Here is a 24,235-nt window from a genome sequence, read left to right as displayed (position 1 = left end):
CACCTCAGCTGATATTTTTAATTTATAAAGGATTATATAGGACAGAATCCAAGTCATGTTTTTCCGTACATGATATATCTACATGCATGTTTGTGGCCACTTTGTCTGACATGATGAGGATCTTCATGAATAAATAGAAATGACACGTACGTCTTCTTTCCAGGAATCAGTAGGAGAGGATGTGCCTGGCATTATTGCCAGGAGATTAGCAATCCAGCTCTGACACAATGGGGAAGAGGTTTCCAATCTGAACACTCAGATTGGATTACAATGCAATCGTAAAATTAATGTCAGCAGGTACAACCTGATTCTTGGTTGTCCCAAAGCTTAGCAGAAAATCTGGCTGTTTAAGTCAGATATCTAATTACATGCAGCAGCACAAGGTGTCAAGCAGTCCTGTCCCTTCTTGGCACTTTGCAAGAGTCCCTTTTTTATTGTTAGGTCTTCAGTATGCCATTGACCCTGCAACATCTCTGCTGTGCTCTGACCCTTCACCGGAGAGAAATAAAGATGCTGTCATTGGGAATTTCCCTTCACTGGTCCTTTCTGTCCCTGTTGTTGGTTTGGAGAAGCAGCTCAAGGAGCACTGCTCCGCCTCTGTGCGTGGGGAGTGGTCACACGGCACAGCACAGAATGGGGCTGTGCGAGGCAGGTGGCTCTGGGTGGCACACGGGGACTTGTGCTAAACAGAAGTACAGGTACAGTCACAGGATCGGTGACAAACTGTGTTTTTATTCCTTGATATTGTATGTGTTTGGTGCCACTGTATCTGCAGTATGGTTTCCACCACTAGTGTGTTACTTGCCCTGAATTGTAAGTCAAAGCAGTTGAAATCTCATTTGCAAACCTAATGGGAGCTGAAACAGATCCTGGAATACTATAACTGTGTAGTGGGCTGACTGCCACCGCTTTTTGAATTGCTCAGTGCCCTGACATGTAAATAGGACCTGGTTGTTCTGATCATGCAGATGCTGAAAATTGATAACACGATTTTTTGTTAAGAAGCAGAAGATGGGAACAGCAGGAATAAAAGAGAGAAATAAGATTAGAAGGACTGTACCAGTTGCTCTGGACCTGTGTATCAGAGAGAGAATGATAGTGGGAGGTTTGGAGAGTTTGGTACAAAAAAAATCACATAAATACAAGAAAGTAATGGTTTATTTCTTAAAGGGAGCCAATAAATCATGTAGTTTATTCTCTAAGTAAGTTTAACCAGGGCAGGTCACAAATTCATGGTCTCTAACTAAAGGCAACAACTTCTATTTCCTCTAATTTCTATAATTTTTTCTGCATCAAGAATCTCCTGTTGTGAAGTTCGAAGTTCTGTGAGCACTTGCATGTCTTCTCTCAGTGCCTGCCCTTCTGCCGGGACTCAGTGGAAAGGAAGCATCATAAGATTATTCCCCTCCCCTTGACTATTGAGATACATTTAATCTACAGTGTATTGCCAGGGCTGGAACCTGATCTGCTGTCCCTCCCTCAAATTCCTAATTTCTTGAGTGATGATTAAACCTCAAAAAACACTGACCCCCACCCTGCCCATAAGTGAACACACAGACTATACTTGATGCAGTCATTGCAAGTTTGATGTGTTTGAGCCCTTGACCTTACACCTAACTTTATGAATCTAAATCGTCCTCTTCAGTAAGAGCAACCTGGCTCACAAGATGTTTTCAAAACTAGAGTATTGCCAGCTAGTTCCCTACTGGCCCCTCTGAGTTTTTATTTTAAGATGTTCCTGCTTTCAAAGATAAGCATGAGTCCAACAAGGCTGCTCCAAACACCAAGGGAATAGCAGTCACACACTTCTACTTCAGCCTCTGCCACCGTGCAGGCGGCTGCATCATTTAATTGTCACTAAACTCAGAAGAATCTCTTTGTTCTTTTCTTGCGTTGTGTGGAAAGAAGTAGGAAATCTCTTTGAATGATGCCAAGGATACTGCTATTTTGTGATAACTAGCAGGAAATAACAAGAGTTAGGACAGAAAGAAGGTCAGTTGACTTGAATTCTGTGTGGGAAAATCTTGAAAGTTGATCATAAAATTTAATTGCACGCATATCCTGGGGATAGTCAAATAAATATTTTGCTTCTAATTTTGCTTTTTTTGCTGACTTATCTCTATATTCCAGTGCATTCTTCTGTATATCAGCTATTTGCAATTTGCTGTGAAAGAGTGTTTTGGGTTCCAGATGTCTCTGACATGACAATCCAGAAGCAAGAGCTATTTCCAATGGACTTTACTGTCTCTATGTTTCTCACATTTCCTCTTTTTTCTTGCCTTTTTTGCTTGTACTGATTGATCTTTTGTAAAATGGCATGAGTTTCAGTGCTAAATAAGGATCAAGGATGCCTTTGTAAACTAGTTCTCTCTTGGAGGACAGAGTAGATCAGCTTTTATCTTTCTGTGTCTTGCACCTAGAGCACTATTTTAGAGACTGTTTCACAAACAACTTGGGATAGAAAAATATAAGCTTAGGAAAGCACTTAGGAAAATACTAGAGTAGCAGTATTTAACCTGTGCTAACATGCTCAACACCAAGGAAATGTAGTGCATTGAGCAATATTAAACTTTGCTCTTCCACTCACTCTCTTGTTTCCAGGTTTCTGTTGCCATTAATGGTGTTGAGGGACTCTTGAGGAGAATTAAGGATGTCTTCTGCATGAGTGACACATGTCTTTCAGAGAGAACTACAACAGCAAGAGTCCCATGTGATTTTTTTTTGGTCATAAACTGTCATTGCAATTTTGTTGGTGTACTTTAGCTGGAATGTTATTTCAATCACTGCAGTTGTAAAATGTGATGGACAGCTTTGGTTTGTCCTGTCCTGCAGAAATAGTAACTTTAGATTCAGTATGGCTTTTTTAAAGATTACAATAAAAGCGCTGTAAAATTGATCAACAAACAAGTTATTTATATAGCATTAGAATTCTATTTCAGCAGTGCCTTGACAGGTTGATGCCCAAAGAAGACACCAAGTGTCTAATCATTATATTGTCCTCAAATAATAAGAGGTGGAAGGACTGGAGAAGCACATATTAAAGACATAACTAAAGTAGTTCAATGCTTATTTTGTCCCTGAAGAGGTAGATATTACTTCTTTTCCAGGTGGAATTATCTCTAGAGTCATTGTCACAGATATGGCATGCAGAGAACCAAGAGGAGTTTGAAAGGAAGGGAAGTAGAGATGCTGAACAAAGATCTGCAAAGAGGGAGTAAGCAAAAGGCAGAGGGAAGGTAGTAAAATGCTGGAAAGTATTAGCTAAGAAAAAGAAGTTACTAAAAACATAACTGATGTTTGTTTGGCAGAACAAAAGAGAAGCTGGTAGATAAAAGTACAAAACCCCCAGAGGTATGTTTTGTAATCACAAGTTCTATTTCAATTCAATTTTCATTTAGTCTTAGCAACCAGCTTAACTTTCTGTGCAGAGAGGCAACCTTTGTAATGCTCCAGAAATATTCCATACAGTTCTAGGATGCTTTGTGACTTCTGTTTTTTTATTTTTTATGTGCTGAGAGACACTAAAAGACATTAAACCCTTTGAAAGTGATTAAGACAAACCAAGAAGATGTAACAGAATCTTTTTCTGTTTCAGCTGCACTTTAGGTATCTCAGCAATCATCCATATTAATTAGGCAAGTGACTTAATATCTCCCACAGTAAGAAAGAGCAGCAGATTATTTGCCTGCTGAAGCACTGTTTTTTTGTATACTCAGGGCTCACCCAAGAAAAGACCAGAGCTGCTGGCTAGAATGAGTCCAAATGCATGATGACAAAACCTCTCCTCCCTCTTTCAGCAGAAGAGAAATTTGAAAAGTAGCTCATGAGGTAGCCTGAGTAGATGCATCATTTGTTTCCTGTAAACCTGGCAGCCAGATAGCCCTTCCTCATCCCAGTGGTGCCAGGCACTGGAAAGAGATCACTCAGTGTTGGTCTTCAGTGGTGGATGCCAATGAAAGTAAGAAAAAATGTGTCAGGTGAGGATTTCCACAGTTAGGCTGTTAGACCCCAAGTGAAGGTGAATTAAATTTCTCTTGTCCAGAGAAGGGCAACAAAGCTGGTGAAGGCTCTATAGCACAGGTCTTATGAGGAGCAACTGAGGAAGCTGGGGTTGTTTAGACTGGAGAAAAGGAGGCTCAAGGGAGACTCTCTACAGCTGCCTGAAAAGAGACTATAGCCTGGTGGGGGTTGGTCTTTTCTTCCAGGCAACTAGCAACAAAGAGGACATTGTCTCAAGCTGGCCCACAGGAGTTTTAGGTTGGACATTTGGAGAGAATTCTTCACAGAAAAGGTGATTAGACATTGCACATTGGCATGGGCTGCCAAGGGAGGTGGTAGAGTCACCGTGCCTGGAGGTGTTTGATGAAAAGCTGGATGTGGCACTGAGTGCCATGGTCTAGTGGACATGGTGGTGTTTGGTCATGTTGCAGTGAATGATCAGAGCTCTTTTCTCCCCCAGTTGATTCTGTGATTCTGTAACTAACAATTTCAGGGAAATGTAGCACAGCCTGGAGCACCGATTCATCACAAGCCAGCGAAACTGATACAAGTCTGCAAAATGTTTTGGTTTCAGTTAACTCAGGGTATTCAGGCAAAAATAAGTTCACTGGAAATATTTTGACTTGTTCATGACTCACTTGTTTTTACAAATCTAACACTCCTTTCCTCACAAAGCAAGTAAATATGCAGGCAAAGCAAACACGTTTACTATCAAATCTGTGATACCGAAATTCTGTAGTTCTGAAAGGTACTCTCAGCTTGCCCTTATTTGAAACCATTTGAGGGGGTCAGAGAGGTGTTCACGTGGTGACACTCACTATGTTCTGGCTTGGAAACATGTTGCTTTGGATTTCTAGTTTTGCTTGGAACAAAGGATTGGCGGGGCATTTTGCTTCTCCTGGGGGCTGCAGATGGATCGTTACGATATTCTTGTCACTGGTTGTGCCCGGCAAGGCTTCTGGACCTTGTTACTTCTCACATAGCAGCTGCCAGGGACAAGAATAATTTTCACATTTGGAAATCATCTTTACTTGACTTGTGCACATTTACATGCTGTTCTTCTCTCAGAAATACTCTTAGTGTAATTGATAGAAGGAATTGTTTCCCTTTTTAATCACTGAATTTGCTATACCAGTTTTTCACTGAGTCTGTGGAGGGCTCTGGCTAAAAAAAATGCATCCTAATTTTTAAGCATTTGTTAAATGAAAAGAAGAAAGGCTGCTCTGGCCAAAACAGAGACACTGACAAGACAGAAAACAAAACAAAGATAAATGGGAGATTAAATTGCTTTTCACCCTTTGTCTTACTCTAATAGAAAAGATAAGGCTGGAAATTATTTTTTTTCCTTTAAGTTGTTCTTATTGTTTCAATGATTTGTCAGTGTTCATGCCTCAATCTCAGAACACTTCAAGCCTTTGCAGGCTTCAGGACCTATGCAGCTAAAGATCTACAGATTTGTAGACCTCTAACAAAAATAAAATACTGAGTTACAGAGTGTACACTATGATGTTAGAGGTCATCAAAGTGACCTGATTGAGAAGGGGTTGTGGTCTCAGTCCTTTCAAAAATAAAATTACCAGATTTGTGCTAAATTTTTCATACCACTTTTATCAACATCAAAAATCTCAGCATTATAAAATAATTTTAAAATAAGACATTACAAAAATGAGTATGGACTTCTTAAACTAAAAGAAAAGAGAGAATATAAATAAGATTGTTTCAGATATTTTTTACCCAAATCAAAAAAAGCAGTTCATTAAATAGTTGAGACAATGTAGAATGAGTGTCTTTTTTGATCTGTAAAAATATCCGCAAGATATATTACTTTGAAAATTTTTACTTGTCATATTCACTAATTTTTTCAACTGTGTAAGTCTCTGAATTATCTTTGTGGTCAGTGATTTGCACTAATAACTTTATAAATTTATTAAGCATTCATCTAATTTGGGAAAACCCATTGTCAGGTTATAATTTTTAGTATCAAATTCTAGCCTGACAGCAAAAATGGTCGCACATCTGCTGAGGTGTTATAGTTGCCATCATACTTTTAATAATATATTTGGGTCTCAGAATCTGAAATTGCAGTAAATTTTCATTTGAATATCATGTGTTTTGACGAGGATATTCTTCAAAGTTGAATCCACAAAGTTTACCAAACAACTTAAGACAGCATAATTGTGGAGAGTGTGACCTGTGCCTAAGTTTGTCCCAGCAGAGCACTGACTCTTGCATCATATGGGTTTTCCCAATGTGACTATGGTTAGCAAGTCATTAGCAACCATTTATTAGAAATCTGTTAGTTTGTTATTAAGATTGTAGTAGATGTTGGAGATAAGAATGTCATGGTGCAACAAGGAAAATGCACTTTGGTAGCTGTTGACAGAAAACATCCAAGTATTTGATAGTGGGCACTTTTAGACAACCCTAAGTTCTTCCACTTGCAGACCTCACATGCTGTATAAATGTCTGACAGAATATGTACATGCAGGTTTTTGTAAATTACTAACCCATTATTAAGCCTTCTGGTAACTTGGGGTGCAAATGCCAAACATCCGAGCTGTTTCAGGTTCCTTTTCATTAACTCACAGGACCATGCTAAATGGATGTTTCACAAGTCAGGGTTGGAGGTGAAGGAATGAAGACAATGACCTCTTGGTGAATTTTAATAAAAGGTTGGAGATCATTTAACTTGTTTTTTCTAAATCATTGTAACTTTTCTATGTCATGATCACTTTTAAATGAAGAAATGGTGTTCTTTGCCTGTTGCTAGAGCACATGGAGAAGTTAATCAGGTTCCAAGGCTGTCTCTGAAAAATTGGCATACAGACAAGTGACTGCAATAAAAATGCCAAACTGCTGAAATACCAGGTGTATTTTATATCAGCTTGCACTTGGCATTCATTAATCTGTGGTACACCATATTCCAACCTCTTTATGTGGTACTGACAGGGGTTTAACAGTGACTTGTTTTTAAGTTGTTTTTGTCATTCTGTGGAGGTAGTGGCTCTTCCTTTACCTTCAGTCTCCACATCATTGACCTTGTTATCCTGTTTTCATAATTCCTTTCACATTCTCTTTCACTGAAAAAAAGAACCTTGTGTAGAGAAGAGACAGTCTCCTTTAATTTATTCGAGTTTCAGTTTTGCTGGACAAAACAGTAGAACAACATTGCCCTGCAGGAAGAAATTTTAAACAAGCATGAACACTGTGCTTGTAATGCCACATTTTTTTGGCTTCTTGTTTGAGTAATGTACAAGAAGTGGCACAGAATCCCAAACAGGTTTGTATACCATGCAATTCCAGTCTAGACCTCAGAAAGGCAGGAGTCCAGTTCTAACTCTGTGTGAGCAGTTGTCAGTATGGGAGAACAAAAGGTTCAATTAATCTTTAGTTGACAGTGGGGAGCAACATTTTATATCTTTTTTTTTTATCTGAGAAAGAGGTTACTGGGCTGAATATGAATCGTCTGCATCTATATCTGCTTTTATTCAACAATAATCTGGGAGCCACAATTTGCAGATTTTTGGAGTGATTAAATGGCTTGATAACCAAAGGAAAAATTAAGGAAACAGCCGAGTAATATTGAGGAACGTGTGTAGCTTTCATTATTAAAGCATATATGCACCATTTGGAGGATTTGGTTATTATTAGAGTTGTGCACCACAGGCATTCTAGGCACTACTATGAAAATATAACCCCTAAAACAAGCATGCCTTTTAAGAAAAGGCAATAAGAAATCACTCCTCAAGTTACAGTTCAGTTCCAATAGAATCAGTCCCTGACAATTGATGTGATGGCTATTTTCACTAATTAGTTCTAATAATTATCCCTTGCCTCTGTACCATATGAAGTGGTAGCTTGCATTTCCCGTGCAGTATCCTGCTCCAGCCAGTCCACGTGTGAGAACAGGAGGGAAAGGATGTGGGTGGTATTGCTGCCGAGTTTGCCACTGACAGGTCCAGCTGCTATCCAAAGGAAATCTGAGCTTGCAGGTTAAAGCAAACAAATGGAGCAATGTGACAGGCAGCTGTTACCCAGTGTGAGTCTTGTAGCATTAATTGAAACAAATCAGCTCCTGCTGTCTCTGCCTCGAGTATTAAGTTCTTAGTGAGAACTTGGCCTATGCTTCAGTTATAAGGATGTACTCATGTTATCATTGCCTACCTCTGGCAGCTTGAGCAAATCTCTGAAGTGTGGGGACTTTGGGAGTAGAGAGGAAAAAGAAAGCATTTCTACTATCCAAGAAGCTGTTAACAAACAGCAAGGCATATTGTGGAAGGGCATTAATTATGCTTTGCTACATATTTTAGGTATAGAGACATCCGGCTTTTATGAAGCAGCTAAAGAGACTAAGTTGCTAAACCCCTCAGAATCACTGTGAAGATCACTTTGTGTCTAAAATAACCAAAAATTACCAATATTCTTGACCCAAAATCCTTCTTCAGGTAAAACTTCCTCACTTTTACAAGTTTCTGATTGAAGAAGTCATTTCACAGCATTGAAATTTAAAACTGCTGAAAGTGTATGAGAGTGAGCAAAACTGAGAAGTGAAATTTGACCAAATAATTTGAATGTGAGTGTTTTTGTAATATAGCAGCGACATTACACATTGCATCACCTTGTTGCAATAGTGCTTAGGTTGCATATGTTGTAGATAATGTGCAAGATTGTGAGCATTTTGAGGGTGGGAGGTTTTAGATTACCATAATCTAAACAAGATGTGTGAGGTAAGGTGTTGGCTTCTAGATGACAAATCTGTTTTTTTGATTTCCTGAAATTTACTGACATTGCCAAAGTACTGACTAAAAGCGTATCCCCCGCTCTGGTCACGGGAGTGACTGTTGCACCATGTGGGAACTTGTCTGTCTGTCTGTCTCTGCTGTGGGATTTGCTCACCACATTTGGAAAGTTTTCAGCTACTAGTGTGTGTTATTTGTATCAAACTTATGAAAGAAGTGAGTGGTAAACCCCAAGTTTTTGTCAAACCTTTTTTGAAGCCACAGGCTTGTTGACTCTTTAGGGACAGCTGCTTGAGGATGATTGCAGGAAAGGGACAGGAAATCTCCCTGCTGACCAGTCTGTCCAGCAGAGGAGTGGCAGTGCCCTTGCTGAAATAAGTGTTGGGATTAAGGCTTGAAGTGATGAAAAAGAGTTTAGCCAAGGTATTGAGGGAGAGCAGGAAAAAGTGCTTTTTCACGTGACCTTGTACAAGTGGGTTTGGTGTTTATTTTATGCTGGGGTTCAGTCCTGAGTTTCAGCCAGTAGACCAGAGTCCTCTCCAAAGGGCTCATTGAAATGGAAATGGTTTTGCCCTGCTGCTGTGGAATGCAAATTATTTTAGGAATGTTCCTGGGTCTTGAGGCTTTCTAAAGCTCACACTTACAAGATTTATTTTTTTTTAGCTCATTTTATCCAATTCTCATAGGAAAGTAAGGATCCAGAAAGACGATTGGTGCCTTGATCCTGACCCAGCAAAATATGAAGTGTAGGTTTGTCTTCATGTGTACAAATAGTTCCCTTCAAGTCAATGGTGGGAAAACATGGGAAATGCAGAATTGCTTTGGATCACAGTCAAAATTCTGAGTGCTTTGCAAAGCCAAAAAACAAGAGCAGCCCTCAGTAAGGCAGGCTGGTATGAAATGCCATTTGGTATCTTTTCCTAGGAGTTTGTCTCCCTTTTGTTACTATCTCTTTTTAAAAAAAATATATATATAATAGCTTTTCTTGTTATCAGGGCACTGGAGATGGGCAAAGACTCGTGTTTGATGCCTTGTTTGCCACAGATCTTCTGCTGACCAAAATAGACCAGTGTCAAGTGATACGGGCTTGGAAAATATGGTGAGAGACAGTGCCATATTTCAGAACAGGAAGAATTTGCTTTGAAACGTGGAGTGGGATTTGTTCATCTTTGTGTTTCTGGTATCAGGGCACAGGATATAAGATGTATTTACTTTTAATGAAAATTGGAGGTCTTTTTGCTTTAAACTGAAAACAGACTTGGGTAGATTAGGTGCCTGTGTGTGGACCATATTTGCTGATGCTGTGTGTTGCAGTGATCATAAGCAGGTTAGAGTATTCATTGGTTGGTGGAGGGAATGGTAAGGCAGGACTTTTTATGTATCCAGATTTAATGCTTGGTATAGCTTTGCAGAAATATTAGCCAAGGGATCCAACAATTTTCAACAGGATGACTCTTGAAGTCAGTGGGAACTGACAGGGCTCTTAGTTGCTTGCATACTACTGCATTTAATCTGTGGAGATGTGCATATAATTATAAAGTTTCCTTCAGCAGTAGGACCAGCTTATGTATTTGTATAGTGTTTGTGTGTCTGTAAACACAATTTAAAACATTATCATGAAGGTATACAAAATATCCTTAGTAAATACATTAGAGAAAACATCCTTGAGCACATGACTTTTGTCCCTTCACAGTCTACCTTATGATTTTGTACAGTTCTTTTACCTCTGCATAGTCCTTTGTAAAAGAGAAAGACATTACATTTATAATACTGGGTTTTCCTTATTTTTTACAATCACAAATAGGACTTGCTTAGGAGCCTTCTGCAATATTAGTGAGCCAAATTTTTGGATTGTGGACACAAGCTTTCATGTCTTGTAATTCACAAGCTTTTTTGCTTAATCAAGGGAAAAGATGCAGTACCCTGTACATAAAGAAAAAGATGATGGCAAATCAGTTTTTCTCATTTGTAATTATGAAATAATACCATGACTTGAAAAAAAAAAACCCCAAGCAATTGTAAAAGTACAAATTATACTATTTTATACTATAAATAAAGTGATTTATAATTTCATCTATTTTGCTAGCGAGGGACTCTCCATATGATAGACTAAAAGTGCACAGAATGTCACTGTTGATCAGTTAGATCAAACAGGTCATGTGTTTGAGGGGTTGTACTTAGCATGCACTAAATTCTGATATGGAAGTACATGTGGGACTAACACAAACTTTAGAAAATCTATGTGGGTTTCTTTAGATGAAGATTTTGGCTATTCATATTAATTTTTCCCTGTTAGTACTCTTAAGCAATTTCTTCATCATTATTATTGTCTTTCTTGTTCATGAATTTGGGAGAAGAGAAACTATGTCAGCAGTTAGCCCAGCACAAGCACTAGCAGTAGCCAAAAGAACACAAGCAGGGACATCAGTGGAATGCTAACACTGTGTGATAGATTCCTTGTCTCCTGAAGGTGTTTTCTTCTGAGGGATTGCAACCTGAGTCATCAGGTGTGCTGAAAGTTAAACCCCAGCAACTGATTTCTGTGGTGGTGGAAAGAGAGTCCTTTCTGATTTAATCTCAGTGTAAGTAGGTTAGGTGTGGTTTTCCTGTCACATCTTTGCTTGTGCATTTTAGACATCTGCAACTCTCTTACTTACCACAGATGTCTTGAAAAAATACATTTATTTGTGTTTTACCTTTACTTAGTTAAAATATGATAAAAGGTACTTGGATGACAATGTCACTTATATGAGGCTGTTGTGAATCTATAAATGAGTTGTGCTGGGTATTTTTCTGAGTGTCCAAAGGATAGCAGTGTCCCTTTTCAGCTGCATGAGTAAGGTGGACAGATGACTTCACCTAGTGAGATTAGTCTTTTGATGACTGGTTAACTAATGTGCCTCTTTGGTGATCAGCGTGAAACTGAGGTGCATTTGGGGGCTGTATAAGGTCAGATCACTACAAAGAGTGTGCCTGTGTTGACAGTTGTCTTTGGTTTTGGACATTGTTTTCATGTGGAAAGCAATGTAAGGAATTCTGTAATAACCTCTGAGGACTTGGTGGGGGGCAGAAGCTGACTGGTTCAGAACAGCCATGTTTCAACTCACAGCAGGTTCACAGTTCAGAAGCTCTGATCCAGGTCTTTGTCTCTGCATGGCACATGTCTCTTTTGCAGGCAGCATGTTCTCTTGTTATCTACAGATGGCATCGTGTTGCAAGTGCCAGGGTATCACCCGTAGTGTGAAAGCTTTTCCTGTTGCTGCCACTTACGTCTCTTCCCATATCTGGGCCTGCTTTTCCCTTGGCTTTCTGTGGTATGATGCCAGGGAAGATAGATGTACATCTTCTGAAAGAGGTCAGTGGAAGAGCTCTGTCACATGAGCCCACGTGAGAATCCTTGGGTGTTACATGCAGGGCAGCTGTCTCGAACAACAAGTTGTAGTCTTGCGCTGCAGACATTGCAAAGGTCCCTCACACAGCAAGTTTCCTGGCTTCCCTTGCCGTGGAGTTTGTTGTCTCTGGCAAAGATGAGCTTCAAGGCCAGGGAAACAAGTGCTTTTTTAGTGAAACCTTGTCATCCTCCTAGAACTCTGCAGTGACCTGCAGCACCTGCAGAAGGTGGAGTCTTTGCTGCCCTTCTTGCTGCCTCCCAGTGTGAACCATTGGCAAGGAAGTTATCAAGGCCATTGCTGGCCATTTTCACAGATGTCTCATGCATCATGAACAGCCCCATAGGTCCTGTGCAGGCTGGTTTTCCTTGCTGTGCATTTCCTTGTGCACTTCACCTTTCCTCTGGTGTAGCAGTGACTTTGATCCTCATTGTAGGTCCTCCTCATGAACCATACCTGGAAACTGCTGCCTGTTTTTGTTACTTCCATGTCTTCTGCACCAGAACAGAGCAGGTAGCAGTCATTGCCTTTCCCATTGTGGATTCTGGATATCTCAGAGCAGTCCTACCACCACCATCGTATATATCAGTTCTGAGTCATACATGCCCACAGTGTGCCCACTACAATCACTTATAAAACATAAAATGCATAGTCTCTGAATTTTTGGCAATGGTGGAGCAACTGAAAATAACCCAATCCCTAAAATCCTGGCTCCTACACAAAATACACTGTGACATGTCCTTCTAGGCAGTGCAGAACCCATCCCCACTTCCTCTAATGGGTGCAAACCACTTTCCACCACCACAAAGCATTGAACTTTTCATCATTCAAAGTGCCTGTAATCACTGCTTTGCTATCTTTTGACTGTTAACCATCTATTATACTTAACCCATCAAGTCTTCCTCAACCTAAATGAGTAAATTATTTTCCTGATACCTGAAAGCTTGTAAAAACTTCATTAGGCTTTGCCTCACATTTTCTAGGCTGCAATTTGCGTGTATGGGAAAAATCCCCCAGTCAGCTTCTCTTTCTCTTCTGCCCATTCATTGATGAGAAAGGAGGATACTTAAGATCAACTGCAAACAACTTATTTTGACTGTGTGGGCAGCACAGCAATTTTGGCCAATATACCTACAACCCTTTGTCTAAAGGTCAGTGTGGTTCAGGGCCAGGCACCTGAGTTTACATGGACGAGTGATGTGACCAGAAACCACCACTGTGCCTGCTTGGGACAGCATCTGTGGCTGCCACAGCTCTGCGTGTGTTGGAACCCCTTTGGTCAGAGGGCAGTACACTGCACAAGGGTGTACTTGTGCAGTGTACCCCATACCCTCGAAGAAGGAGAGGGATTTGCAGTATGGTTTTATGCAGCTAGGATGATGGGCAGTTCTGGGTCGGTGTTGAGGATAACTGCAGGTGAGTGCTGACATAGCTTATGAAAGAGCTTGTAGTTCTGCTTACACTCCCCTGCCCCTGCAAATGCAGGTCAAGCTTTGTTGTACTTGTGCTCACCCTGTCAGAGAGAAAGTCTGGCCCACCTTTTGGGAGAGGAGCAGTTCCTTGTGGTGGTGTGCCTGCTGTTCAGTCCTGCGAGTGGGTTGTGTTGCAGTGACTGGGATGCCCTCACACAGGTGCTCCCTCCTGGTCTGTAGTTTCCGTGCCCTTCCCAAGGGCTGGACTTGGGCACTTGGGGTTGCTGTTGTTAACACTGTTTCATCATAGAATTGTACAGGGGGAAAAACTTCTCAGGCATCAGTGGCCTGTGGAGAAAAGCACTTTGGTGATTTACCTCCAAAATGACATCGTAGAACAACTCGACCAAAACTTAGTTGGATGTTCATGGACCACAGTGTCACTGTAACAAGGCTGGAAGGAGGATATGTGGGGACCAGAGAGGGCATAGGCTGAGGCTGCACTTCCTCATGACAGGACAGTGCTGCACACAAGATGTGTGACAATGAAGGTATACTAATGTCTCAAACCATATGGGAGGGAAGAGCTTGTGTTTTGGTGGTCACTCCTGCAGATTGAATGCCAACAAAATTAAATCATTTTATCACGAATCTAGTTATTCAGTGAGGGAGATGAAATCTCTATTAGCTGATGGCACTGCTTTGACAGTGATAACACGTAGCCTGCTGTTTCTGGGCATGACAAAGGCTGGTGCATGTACAGTCACATATGGATGCCATTAAAGTCCACTGTTCCCTCTGCCAGGGCTATATTTCTAGAAATTAACACCACAGACAAGAGTCTTGCTCTCAGCCAGAATGGCATCAAGCTAGCTGCAGAGTAGATTTTTTCAGAAATAAAGTCTTTTCTGGGTGATGGAAATCAGACTAGGACACTTGCTGCTTAGGAAGCCTGCTGTCAGCATGCCTGTTTATCTGGAAGAGGACTCACTGCTGTCCCTCTAGCATGTGGGCCCCTTTACTTCTCATTTCTCTCAGCACAACTCAGTTCTTGCAACCAGCCCAAATTAATTTGGAAGTATCTTACTAACTATCACTGTATTTTTAAAAATGAAGACTTTTTTTGACCCATTTCAGTCAGCAACAAAATGCAGTTGTCTTCATCAGAGTCACATTTTCACAGAATCATAGAATAATCTAGGTTGGAAAAGACCCTTCAGATCATCAGTCCATCAATTAACCCAGCACTGCCATGTCTCTAAGCACCATATCTACATGTTTTTAAAACATCCGCAGGAATGGGGACACTTCCCATGGCAGCCTGTTCCAGTGCTTGACAACTCTTTTGATGAAGACTGTTCTCATAATATCCAGCCTAAACCTCTCCTGGCACATCTTGAGGCCATTTCCTCTCATCCTGTCCCTTGTTACTTGGGAGAACAGCCTCATCCCACCTGGCTACAACCTCCTTTCAGGTGTTGTATAGAGTCATAAGGTCCCCCATAGCTTCCTTTTCTCCAGGCTAAACAAAGCCAGTTCCCTCAGCCGCTCCACACAAGCTTGTGCTCCAGACTCTTCACCAGTTCTGTTGCCCTGAACTCACTCCAGCCTCTCAATGTCTTTCTTGTAGTGATGGACCCAGAACTGATCACAGGATTTGAGGTGCAGCCTCACCAGTGCTGAGAGCAGGGGGACAATCCCTGCCCCGCTCCTGCTGGCCACACCATTGCTGATCCAGGCCAGGATGCCATCGGCCTTCTTGGCCACCTGGGCACAGCTGGCTCATGTTCAGCTCCTGACCAGCACCCCCAGGTCCTTTTCTGCCAGGCCACCTTCCCCAAGCCAGGCCACTTTCCCCAAGCTACTGTTCCCCAAGCCTGTAGCACTGCCTGGGGTTGTTGTGACCCAAGGGAAGGACCCAGCACTTGGCCTTACTGAACTTCTTTCATTCACCCTGATTCATGCACACACACCCCTTTAAACACTGCCTTAAACACTGCCTGATTTATACAGGGCATAAAAAGGCATACACTGATGTGATTTGTATTGCTATTTGTGTGTCCCCTTACTAATACATGCATCATTATTTCTGTAGCTCCAAGTAGCCTTATTCAGTCATTGGGATACCCATGTGCTGGGGATTGCTCAGACAGCTACACAAAACTCAGATTCTATTCCTGTGTGCTTATAGTGAAATACAGATCAAAAACTGGCCGATGAATGGGAAGGGAACAAGATGAATGAGTTCAGCAGAAAACCAGAAGTCTCCAGAAGTCCTTGAAGAGAGCTAATAACATGTCTTGCCCTATATTTGGTTAATATTCTTTTTGACACCGCAGGGGTTGGGACTGTTAGAAATATCAGGCTTAAACACAGAATAGCATGCAATGGGGTAAAATACATGATGCTTGACAATTCTATTGTAATCGATGCCTGGAAAATACATAATAATAAAAGTTAATGAAGATGTGGAATAGAGTGAACTGCTCTTAATTAAAATGCATTACATTAATATTGTCAGTTTACATTGTCTGTGAAAGGAAGTGGAATCAATTTTTCTTTTCCTCTAAAAACTAAAGTTTTTCTATTTTAGATTTCTATAGATATGTTCTCCTTATTTCCTAAAGAATAAAAGACTATGCATATGATTATTAGCATGAGATATAAACATGAATAGCCCTAGTTCAGTAAACTGATAATTCTTTTTTCATTTATTTTGTGTAGGTTTCCTTTGCCTGATCTGTAAACATGTCCACAGACCTGCTCTGTAAGTACATTTCCATCATCCCACAGTGATTTTTTTGTACCATATGTTTTTATCGGATTCCCAGATGTACTCATGATTGATGTCTTTTATCTGAAGTATAAAGTCTGCTTTTACATTTGCATTTCTTCTGGGACATCTGTGAAACAATATTACCATTATAATCAATGGGATTATTCTTGGAGTAAAGCATGACTTAATATGAGTAAAATTGTAAAAATCTGGCCCAAGTATAAGAACAGACTGGTTCATTGAGATTTAAAATTGCAATTCTGTCTAAAATGTTTTATCTATCTTTGGCACAAATACCATCCCAGATTACTACAGAGTGATGTGCTCGGGGTTTTTTAATCATTTTGTGAATTTAACTCCTGTGCTTCCAAGGCATCATTATCACAGTCACATCCAGATCTCCTGCCTTGTCATTGTTATTTGTCCTTCTTCTTAACAGACAAGTGCTATATCCTGATGCTTTGCTGTTGTAACTACCTTGGGAGGTTGTTGCTCACGTTTCCCAGATACTTGCACTCTCTCACTCCAGCTTAAGTTATCTGAAGCATTAATCACATTTTTTTCTGCTTGTTGATCTGATCTACATGCTTTCTTTTGGAGTCCCTCCAGTGCCTCAGCTGCCTTTTTTTATCATTACCTCCAAGGGCTGCCCAGCTGCACACTGAGCAATATAGAAAGGGAAATTTCAGACACACATTTTATCATTCTTCAGTACTTCCTTAGAGGAACAAGGAAAACAGGATTGGGGTTTTTTTCATTGATAACTGCAATCAGTTAATAAATATAAAACCATCAGTGGCTTAATGGATAGCAATTATAAGTGGGGATCAAGTTATTTGTTAAAAAGCATTTTTTTAATTTCTTCTGCGAAATGGCAATTTTGGGACATGCTTAAGTGCCATTTAGATACAGAGAGAACTCTAAACCAAGGAATGCAATATGCCTGACTGTGTTGTATTCAACAGGCAAAACTATTATCAGGAGTGAAATATTAAGGAAAGCAGAGGGCAGGGTGACTGCACAGGAGTTGTGGTCAAGACTCCTCAGCTGTACTTGGATGTTTGTCTCTTTTAGCAATTTTATCCACTGGCAGTTTCATTTCTCTGTTTTTCAGCTCAGCAACAGTGCCTTTCTCGTGTTCCCCCTAATGATCAGGGAGCTAGAGAAGCTGTCACCTGAGTAGATGCTGAAGGAGTTGGGTGTGTTCTGCTTGAAGAAGAGGAGGCTCAAGGGGATCAAGTCATGGTCTTTCAGTACAAAAATGGTGGTTATGGAATAGCAGCTGGAAGCAGCCTTTCCCCAGGCATGCACTGTGACAGGATGAGAGGCAATGGCCACAAGTTGCTTCAGGGGAGGTGCTTGTGAATGCAAGGGGCATTTTCAGTGGGGGATTGATCAAACATTGGAACAGGCTGCCCAGGGAAGAGGAGGAGTTACCCACACTGGAAGTATTCAAGATACAGCTTGACAAGGCCCTGGGTAATGCTATTAAAGGGCCTGCATTCAGCAAGAGTCTCAGCTAGTTGATCATTAAAGGTCTCCTGCAACTTCAGTAATTCTGCAGTTCTGTATTTCCTTGTGTTCTCAGCTGTCTTCTGTGCAGTGAGCCGTCACCCCTACCAGCTGTCCCTGGTCTTCTCAGTATTGTACTGCTTGTGCTGTGCCAGATCCTGTGATACTTGCTCATGTTAGTGGGATGGACATTTGTCTTCTCGCTTGGAGACGTGTCAGTGGCCCAGAGGCAGTGCCAGTGCTGAGGGAATTCTCCAGGTTCCAGCTGGTGGGTGTTTGTGACAGCTGGGTAGTGCCTTGGTGAAACGTCAGTGCACAGGAGAATGCTAAAGAATGACATGGCAAATCTGTACAGGTGTGAATTGACTTCGGAGTTTTATGTCTGTCTGTATATAAATAAATATTTCAGGGCCAGTCTATGAGCTCAGTACTAGCATATACTAACAAGCAGCAAACACTAGGGTGTGTGTGAGGGATAACATCCACCAGAATGTGTTCCAGTTAAGGGATTTGGATATAACCAAACTGTTTGTGGAGAAAAAGAGAAGGAGATGAGGAGCATTTAGACTTGTGGAGCTGGTGCCAGGTGGTCTCAGCACCAGGTCTCTGGCTCTTACTGTTTAGCAGTAGATGTGTAGCCTAACCACCGGTCCTTAAGCTTGACCATGACATTGTCTTTTGCTAATGCTTGGTTCAATACAAGGCCAAATTTTAGCATTAAAAATCTTGTTCCAGGTTACAGTAATGAAGACAAGATGTATAATGAAAAAAAAAGTAAAAATTCTAACCAAACTTGAACAAACACCCTTAAATTCCTTAGGGAAAAACCCACTGCAGTCTAGGGCAAATTGCACAAAGAAAATATCATGGTTGCACAATACAAGGGCTGCTGCAGCTAGACCTCAAACTCCAGCAGCTAAGTCTTCAAGCTTGTGGAAATAAATCAGAAAAGCCAACATTCCAGAGAAGTTTCAGCACAATGAATTTGAGGTAGCAAACATTTCTCCGGTTTAGATGGAGAAGCTGAGGAAAAAAAAGACATTCATGAAAAGTCTGTCTGCTACTGAGGTTCGGCTGGTCGGGGAAGCAGCAGACTTCCCTTGGAACTTGTTTTTCTTTTTATCCTTGGATGAACTGGTGTGCAGTATATTATGCTGCCTGAATGTAGGGGTTTGTCACGGTTAGTGCCGGGGGCTGTCCCAGGAATGCAGGAAGGCGATGGGCATGAATGGAGCGTGCAGTGGTCGGTGGGGATGGAGCCCGCTCTTCGGGAAACCTGTTGCTGCTCCTCTCAGCCCAGCCGGCCAAAGCCAGGCAGGAAAGGAGGTGGGTCTTTGATCTCTTTGTTGTAGCTGCTCCCTGGGAATTTGCTGAAATCAATGCCCTGTTTTCCTGAAGAAATGAATGGCTATGCCTAACTAGCTTTGTGAAGCGCTGGGGAATTCACTGCTTCTGTTTATTGACAGCTGAAAAGGAGCACATGGTCCTGAATGGGTCCTCCTGGGGAAACAAAACAGAGTGGAGTTAAACTTAGTTGAATACAGGGGCATTTGGAAAAGTCTGCCGAAGGAGGATGACATGGTTCCTTACACCCTGTACTAGCGTAGCCTGACTTTTTACTAAAATTGCCATTTAAAATAAGGTAAGGTTTGTTTTGATTTCCCATATGTAGTGCGATTATGAAATGTTTGCAGTTCTGTGCTTGAGTGCAAAACCAATGTTTGAGTTGTATTCTGTCATGGGAAATACCCAAGTAACTCTTGTGCTGTTTCCAGCCTCTGTGTGAATTCATTTGTTCTTTATCTAGTGGTGATTAATGAATATGAAAAGTAATAGAAAATCAGTATTCAGGTCTTCCAGTCAGGTCCTGAGCATCAATCATTCATGTAAGCTATGATATGTAATTTTTTATACCTTTGAAAATCAGCTGGGTTGCATCAGATGATTTCTTAACTGGTACAGACTGCTGTGTCAATACTTACACACAAGACAGTGACTAACAAGAGGGCCTGTCTGGCAGAAAATCTGGCAATCTCAAAATCCTTTGAAATGTGAGGATATATTTCCAAACCTCTATGTGTGGACTCCAGGCAAGAGGCAGACTGACCACTACGTGTGCTGCTGGCTTTAGGTGTATGTGGTTTTTTTGTAAAGACAGAAAAGAATAGCAAGAGAAGGATGATAATGAAGAAGCAGTATTTTCATTGTGCAAGTCCAGAACAGTTTATTAGACCAAGGGCCTTTGGTGTGTAATTCATATGTAAATTTTCTACTGAAAACAGGAGAACAAACTGCCAGAGTTTCTATATTAGTTTCTGTGGTGACTGAAGGAAAAGATTTCTGGACTCATGCAGCTACAACTTCCAGGTGTGGCCCACTGACGATAGCAGGAAAAACCTTAAGTAATGTCATTTCTTCCTTTGTTATTTTAAGTGTAAGGGCAAGCTCAGAGCAGAGTAATTGCCACCACGCAGCCTTGTTCTTACATGGCAGTAGGAATTGCTGGGGTTTTGTTGTAAAAGTGTCTGTGCATGGGTGCAGTAGTTTGAAAACTCTCAAGTAGTCCCCTCATTTTGAGAGAAATGCTTGGGAAGTTTCATGTTTTGTTGGAATAGTTTGTGTTCCTCAGTCTGGCATTTTTTTCTTCAAGTGATTTTGAGCTAGTAATCTTAACTAGTTTTGTTGCATTTTGTGCTTTTCCTAGCAGATAACTTATCTGTTTTTCTTGGAAGAATTTGAGCTCCATATGCAAACATGCTTTCTTTAGATTACTTTGTGATCCTTAAAATGAAAATACATTGCTTAACTGTAGAGCATCAACCTGTTTGCTTGTAGCTTCTGCTGCTAAGTTTCCAAGATTTTCAGAGAGAAAAAGCAAAAAAAAGCAAATGCATTTGTAATTTTGACTCTGATGTGGAAACACTGAACTCAAGCAGGCACATATCGAAGTTTGTAGGCTCTGTTGTCATTATTGTTATCCGAATGTGTCAAGACTGTTTTTGACCCCACTTAAGTGTATTTATGCATGATAGGCATTGGAAGCCATTAAAATGTAAAGCTAAAGCTAATATAAAGTTAACATTTAAGTTGGACAGGAGATACATTTGTGGGTCCTTTTAGTGCTGTAATCTAGATGTGTTATGAAAACGTTGACCAGTGCGGGTTCCTGGGTACTTGTAGTGGTGCAAACAGAAAAGGATCGCAGCTGCGGAAAGCTCACTTGATCGGGGCTTTGTTAGTTGGTGTAATGGGGAAGCAAGTGGATGATTCATGTGTGACACGGAAGGTGGCACTTGTTCCCTGTTCCTTGGGTGATAAGACAAGGCAGAGTGCGTTATGTTTAACTTACTGGACTGGAAGGTGCTTAGGCAGATGGGAGTGGGGAGGTCGTAGGGATGCTCTGGCAGGACAGTCGTCCCTTTGCCTCTTCTAACATCTTTATAAAATATGAAATTGTTTTGGCCTGTTGGCAGTGTTGAAGTGGGCAAGTATAAAATATTTGATTTCTTACCAAATACAAGGTAAGATATGTAATCATACACAGCCTTAAGTAAATACGTATGTTAAATAACCAGAGTTATGCAAATATGTATCTGAGGAATGGTGCATTTCTCCCAAGGTGATGCCTTTAACATCTGTTCATCTTGTTCTTCGAGCTAGGAAAGTATGAAAACAGGAACAAATTCTTTGCAACTTTGCATTGCAAGATTGCTTCTTGGATTCATGTAAGAATTTGTTTGTGTGTGTGTGTGTGTGACTTTTGCAAATAATTTTTTAAAAACTATACATTAATCAGAAATCTATAAAAAGTGTTTGAATTTTATTTGGTCTCAAACTGAGATGACTGTCAGCAGAATAAATAGAGATGTATGGAGATACTTTATAATCTGAGTTGAGAGCTTAATCTATAGAAAAAATCTGCAATTTTTTTAAACCCACAAATTTTTGCAACTCTCATACAATTCTCTTACAATAATCTATAATCATCTACTTTGTATTTCTGTGTCTTACAGGGCTGTCCTTATGCCTCAGGAGAATAGTTATTGTAAGGAAAATGTACTCCACTGCTGTCTAATTTGTCAATCTTATCAGCTTTTTTAAATCAGTCTGTTAAAGAAGTGCAGGTAGAGATAATTTCTTTATTACAATATCAGTCAAGACAGTAGCTAATTATCATATGGTTCCCCAAAAAAATGCTTTTTGTAGGAAAAAAATTAATGTTGGATCTTAGGAAAAAGAAAATGAGTGAATGGAAACACAGACATGATGCTTGCACATGTGAGTATTTTTTCCCTGAAAAAAATTTTTTGTGTCTGTTCAGCAGCAGACCTTCTCAATGCCTATGTGGTTTTTTTTAAAAGAAATCTCCATGCCTTAAAAGAGGAGAATAATTTAACAGGGTCATAAAGGCTAAGGATGAGAGTCTCCTACCCATTTTGTTCCCAGAGAGGCTGGGAATCAAGCATGCTTTTCCTGTTGGAAATGAAGCTAGGAATAACAGAAGTTTTCTGTTACGAGGGGGATGCATAGTAAGAGCTAAAGCTGTTCTGCTAAGCTGTTAATGACCCTTCATTTACTAAAGCAAATGCTTTTAAAAGACGACTCCTTCATTTTGGTATTTAAGATAGATAAAAGGGTTCATTGATGGGGTTCATTGATAAGAAAAAAAAAAACAAGGTGTTTTTTTTTTCCTCTTGGTTGAGTGGGAATATCAGCAGGAAGTTTGGATGGCTCACTGAGGAAGTTAACTCATTTTCCAGTTTTATTAATAGCTTCTACTGAATGTAATATGGACTAGAGTGTTCTTTCAGGACTTCAAGGTCTCAACCCTGACCAGTCCTAAGTGTCTATGTATTCACTTCTCCACATGGACTTCTTTCTTTCATCATGTGGCTGCTTGCACATCAGTGGAGCCATGTGCACAGACTAATACCTGCAGAAGTTGGTCCTGGGGTGCAAACACTGCACTTTGATTCCCAGTAGCTGTTTTTGCTTCATATTGTTATATGTGCCTCTAAAGATATCAGCTTCTGCAGCCACAGGATGAATATGGTATCTCTTCACTCTGCTTGCCACGCTTCCTCTTTGCATTCTACAGTAAACTCATGTTACCTGCTCCAAAGTGTTTCTACCTGCCTGATTCATTCTTCCAGTAAGCAGCTGGAAATATATCCCAGCTGCTAATGCCTTTGCTGGTTTCCTTAGGAGAGGTAGCTTTTTTCACCATGTTTTCCACCAGTCTCTTCAACACAACATCTGGACTTGCTGGCCACTAACAACCAAGTTCAATGAAGGAGCAAGAGACCCAATCTAGGGTTCCCTTTTAAGGGAATGTTGCAAGGCTTGGAAATATTTCAACTAATCGATACTAAGCTTTAGTCATTATAATTGCTGCACTTCTTTTATCAGAATTGAAAACGTGCTGTTGACCTGCCATCAATAAAACTGCTGACAGTATTAATGCACTTAATGTGGTAGGTGTTTGGGGCAGTGTGCATGTGTATTTATACATGTGTGCATTTAGGAAGATGTATTATATGGTTTTTTTTCTGCTATTACAAAGGTGGAAGATTCTGGTGTCGGTGTTGAACTGCTGCAGTTGCATTCACATTTTCCCCTAAAACATCTCACACTAAAATAAATCAACTGTCCTGCCTAAAATCTCTCCAAAAGGAAAGTGTTTGAGATACATAGAATGCTTCTGCTGTGGTAGGTAGAATTTGTGGTGTGGGAGATGCAGTTTAAGGGGTCCAACATGCAGTCCAGGAGCCACAGGGTGCCTATGAGCAGTTTGAATATGACTCTCGTGGTGGCTGTCTCTGTTTCTGTGACAGGGGCTTTAGTCTTGCCATCTACAGTATAGTAACAGCGCAGTTTGGAGAGTCTAGTGAAGACCTAAAGCAAGCAGAAGGTGTCATAGACAAGGAGCCACAGCCTTGCATCAGGTTGGACTGCTGCTGGCTGCTGGGGAAGATGGGCAGAGTGCAACAGAAGAGCTTCCCTCACAGAGAGCTTTTTGCTGGGCATTTCATAGGACCACACTATGCTGACTCAGGTTCTTTCTCATAAAAAGTTGTAGCTGTTTCTGTGATTTGCTATTAACCTCCTTCCCTGTTTCTTGGTCTTAATTTTATATGACTCCATGCCGAGACAGTGGAGGGAGAGGGAGAGAAGGAAAAAAAAAAACCCTGGAAAATCCAACTGCATTTTTCAATGTGATTGTTTGAAATGTGCTCAGCTTTCAGCAGAAAGAGAAGTCTCTTTGTTTGTGCTGATTAGAAGCTCTTACAGGTAAACTACGGGAGGTGACTTCACTTGAGCTGTGCTCATTTATGTATATGGATTCTGATAACAACCAAACCTCATGTGGTGTACTGGAAATGTGACACGTAAGTTTTATCCCAAGAA

The 24,235-nt window shown here is 40.7% G+C and overlaps 1 protein-coding gene across 2 annotated transcripts in view; it reads left to right on the top strand.

The window, feature by feature from the left end:
• The window catches only part of PLAGL1 (PLAG1 like zinc finger 1), a 44,408-nt gene that overhangs the window by 1,216 nt on the left and 18,957 nt on the right, over nt 1–24,235 (top strand). For both annotated transcript variants that reach the window (XM_059841886.1, XM_059841887.1), the window contains one exon: nt 16,264–16,306. In XM_059841886.1, the coding sequence (XP_059697869.1) occupies nt 16,288–16,306 (19 nt within the window). In that variant the 5' untranslated portion in view covers nt 16,264–16,287. Of the gene's footprint in view, nt 1–16,263; nt 16,307–24,235 lie in introns of those variants that run through there.

This window comes from Haemorhous mexicanus, chromosome 3 (assembly GCF_027477595.1).
Source record: "Haemorhous mexicanus isolate bHaeMex1 chromosome 3, bHaeMex1.pri, whole genome shotgun sequence".
Classification (NCBI taxonomy): domain Eukaryota; kingdom Metazoa; phylum Chordata; class Aves; order Passeriformes; family Fringillidae; genus Haemorhous; species Haemorhous mexicanus.
Note: the sequence above shows the minus strand (reverse complement) of the source record. Positions and strands in the feature narration are given on the sequence as shown.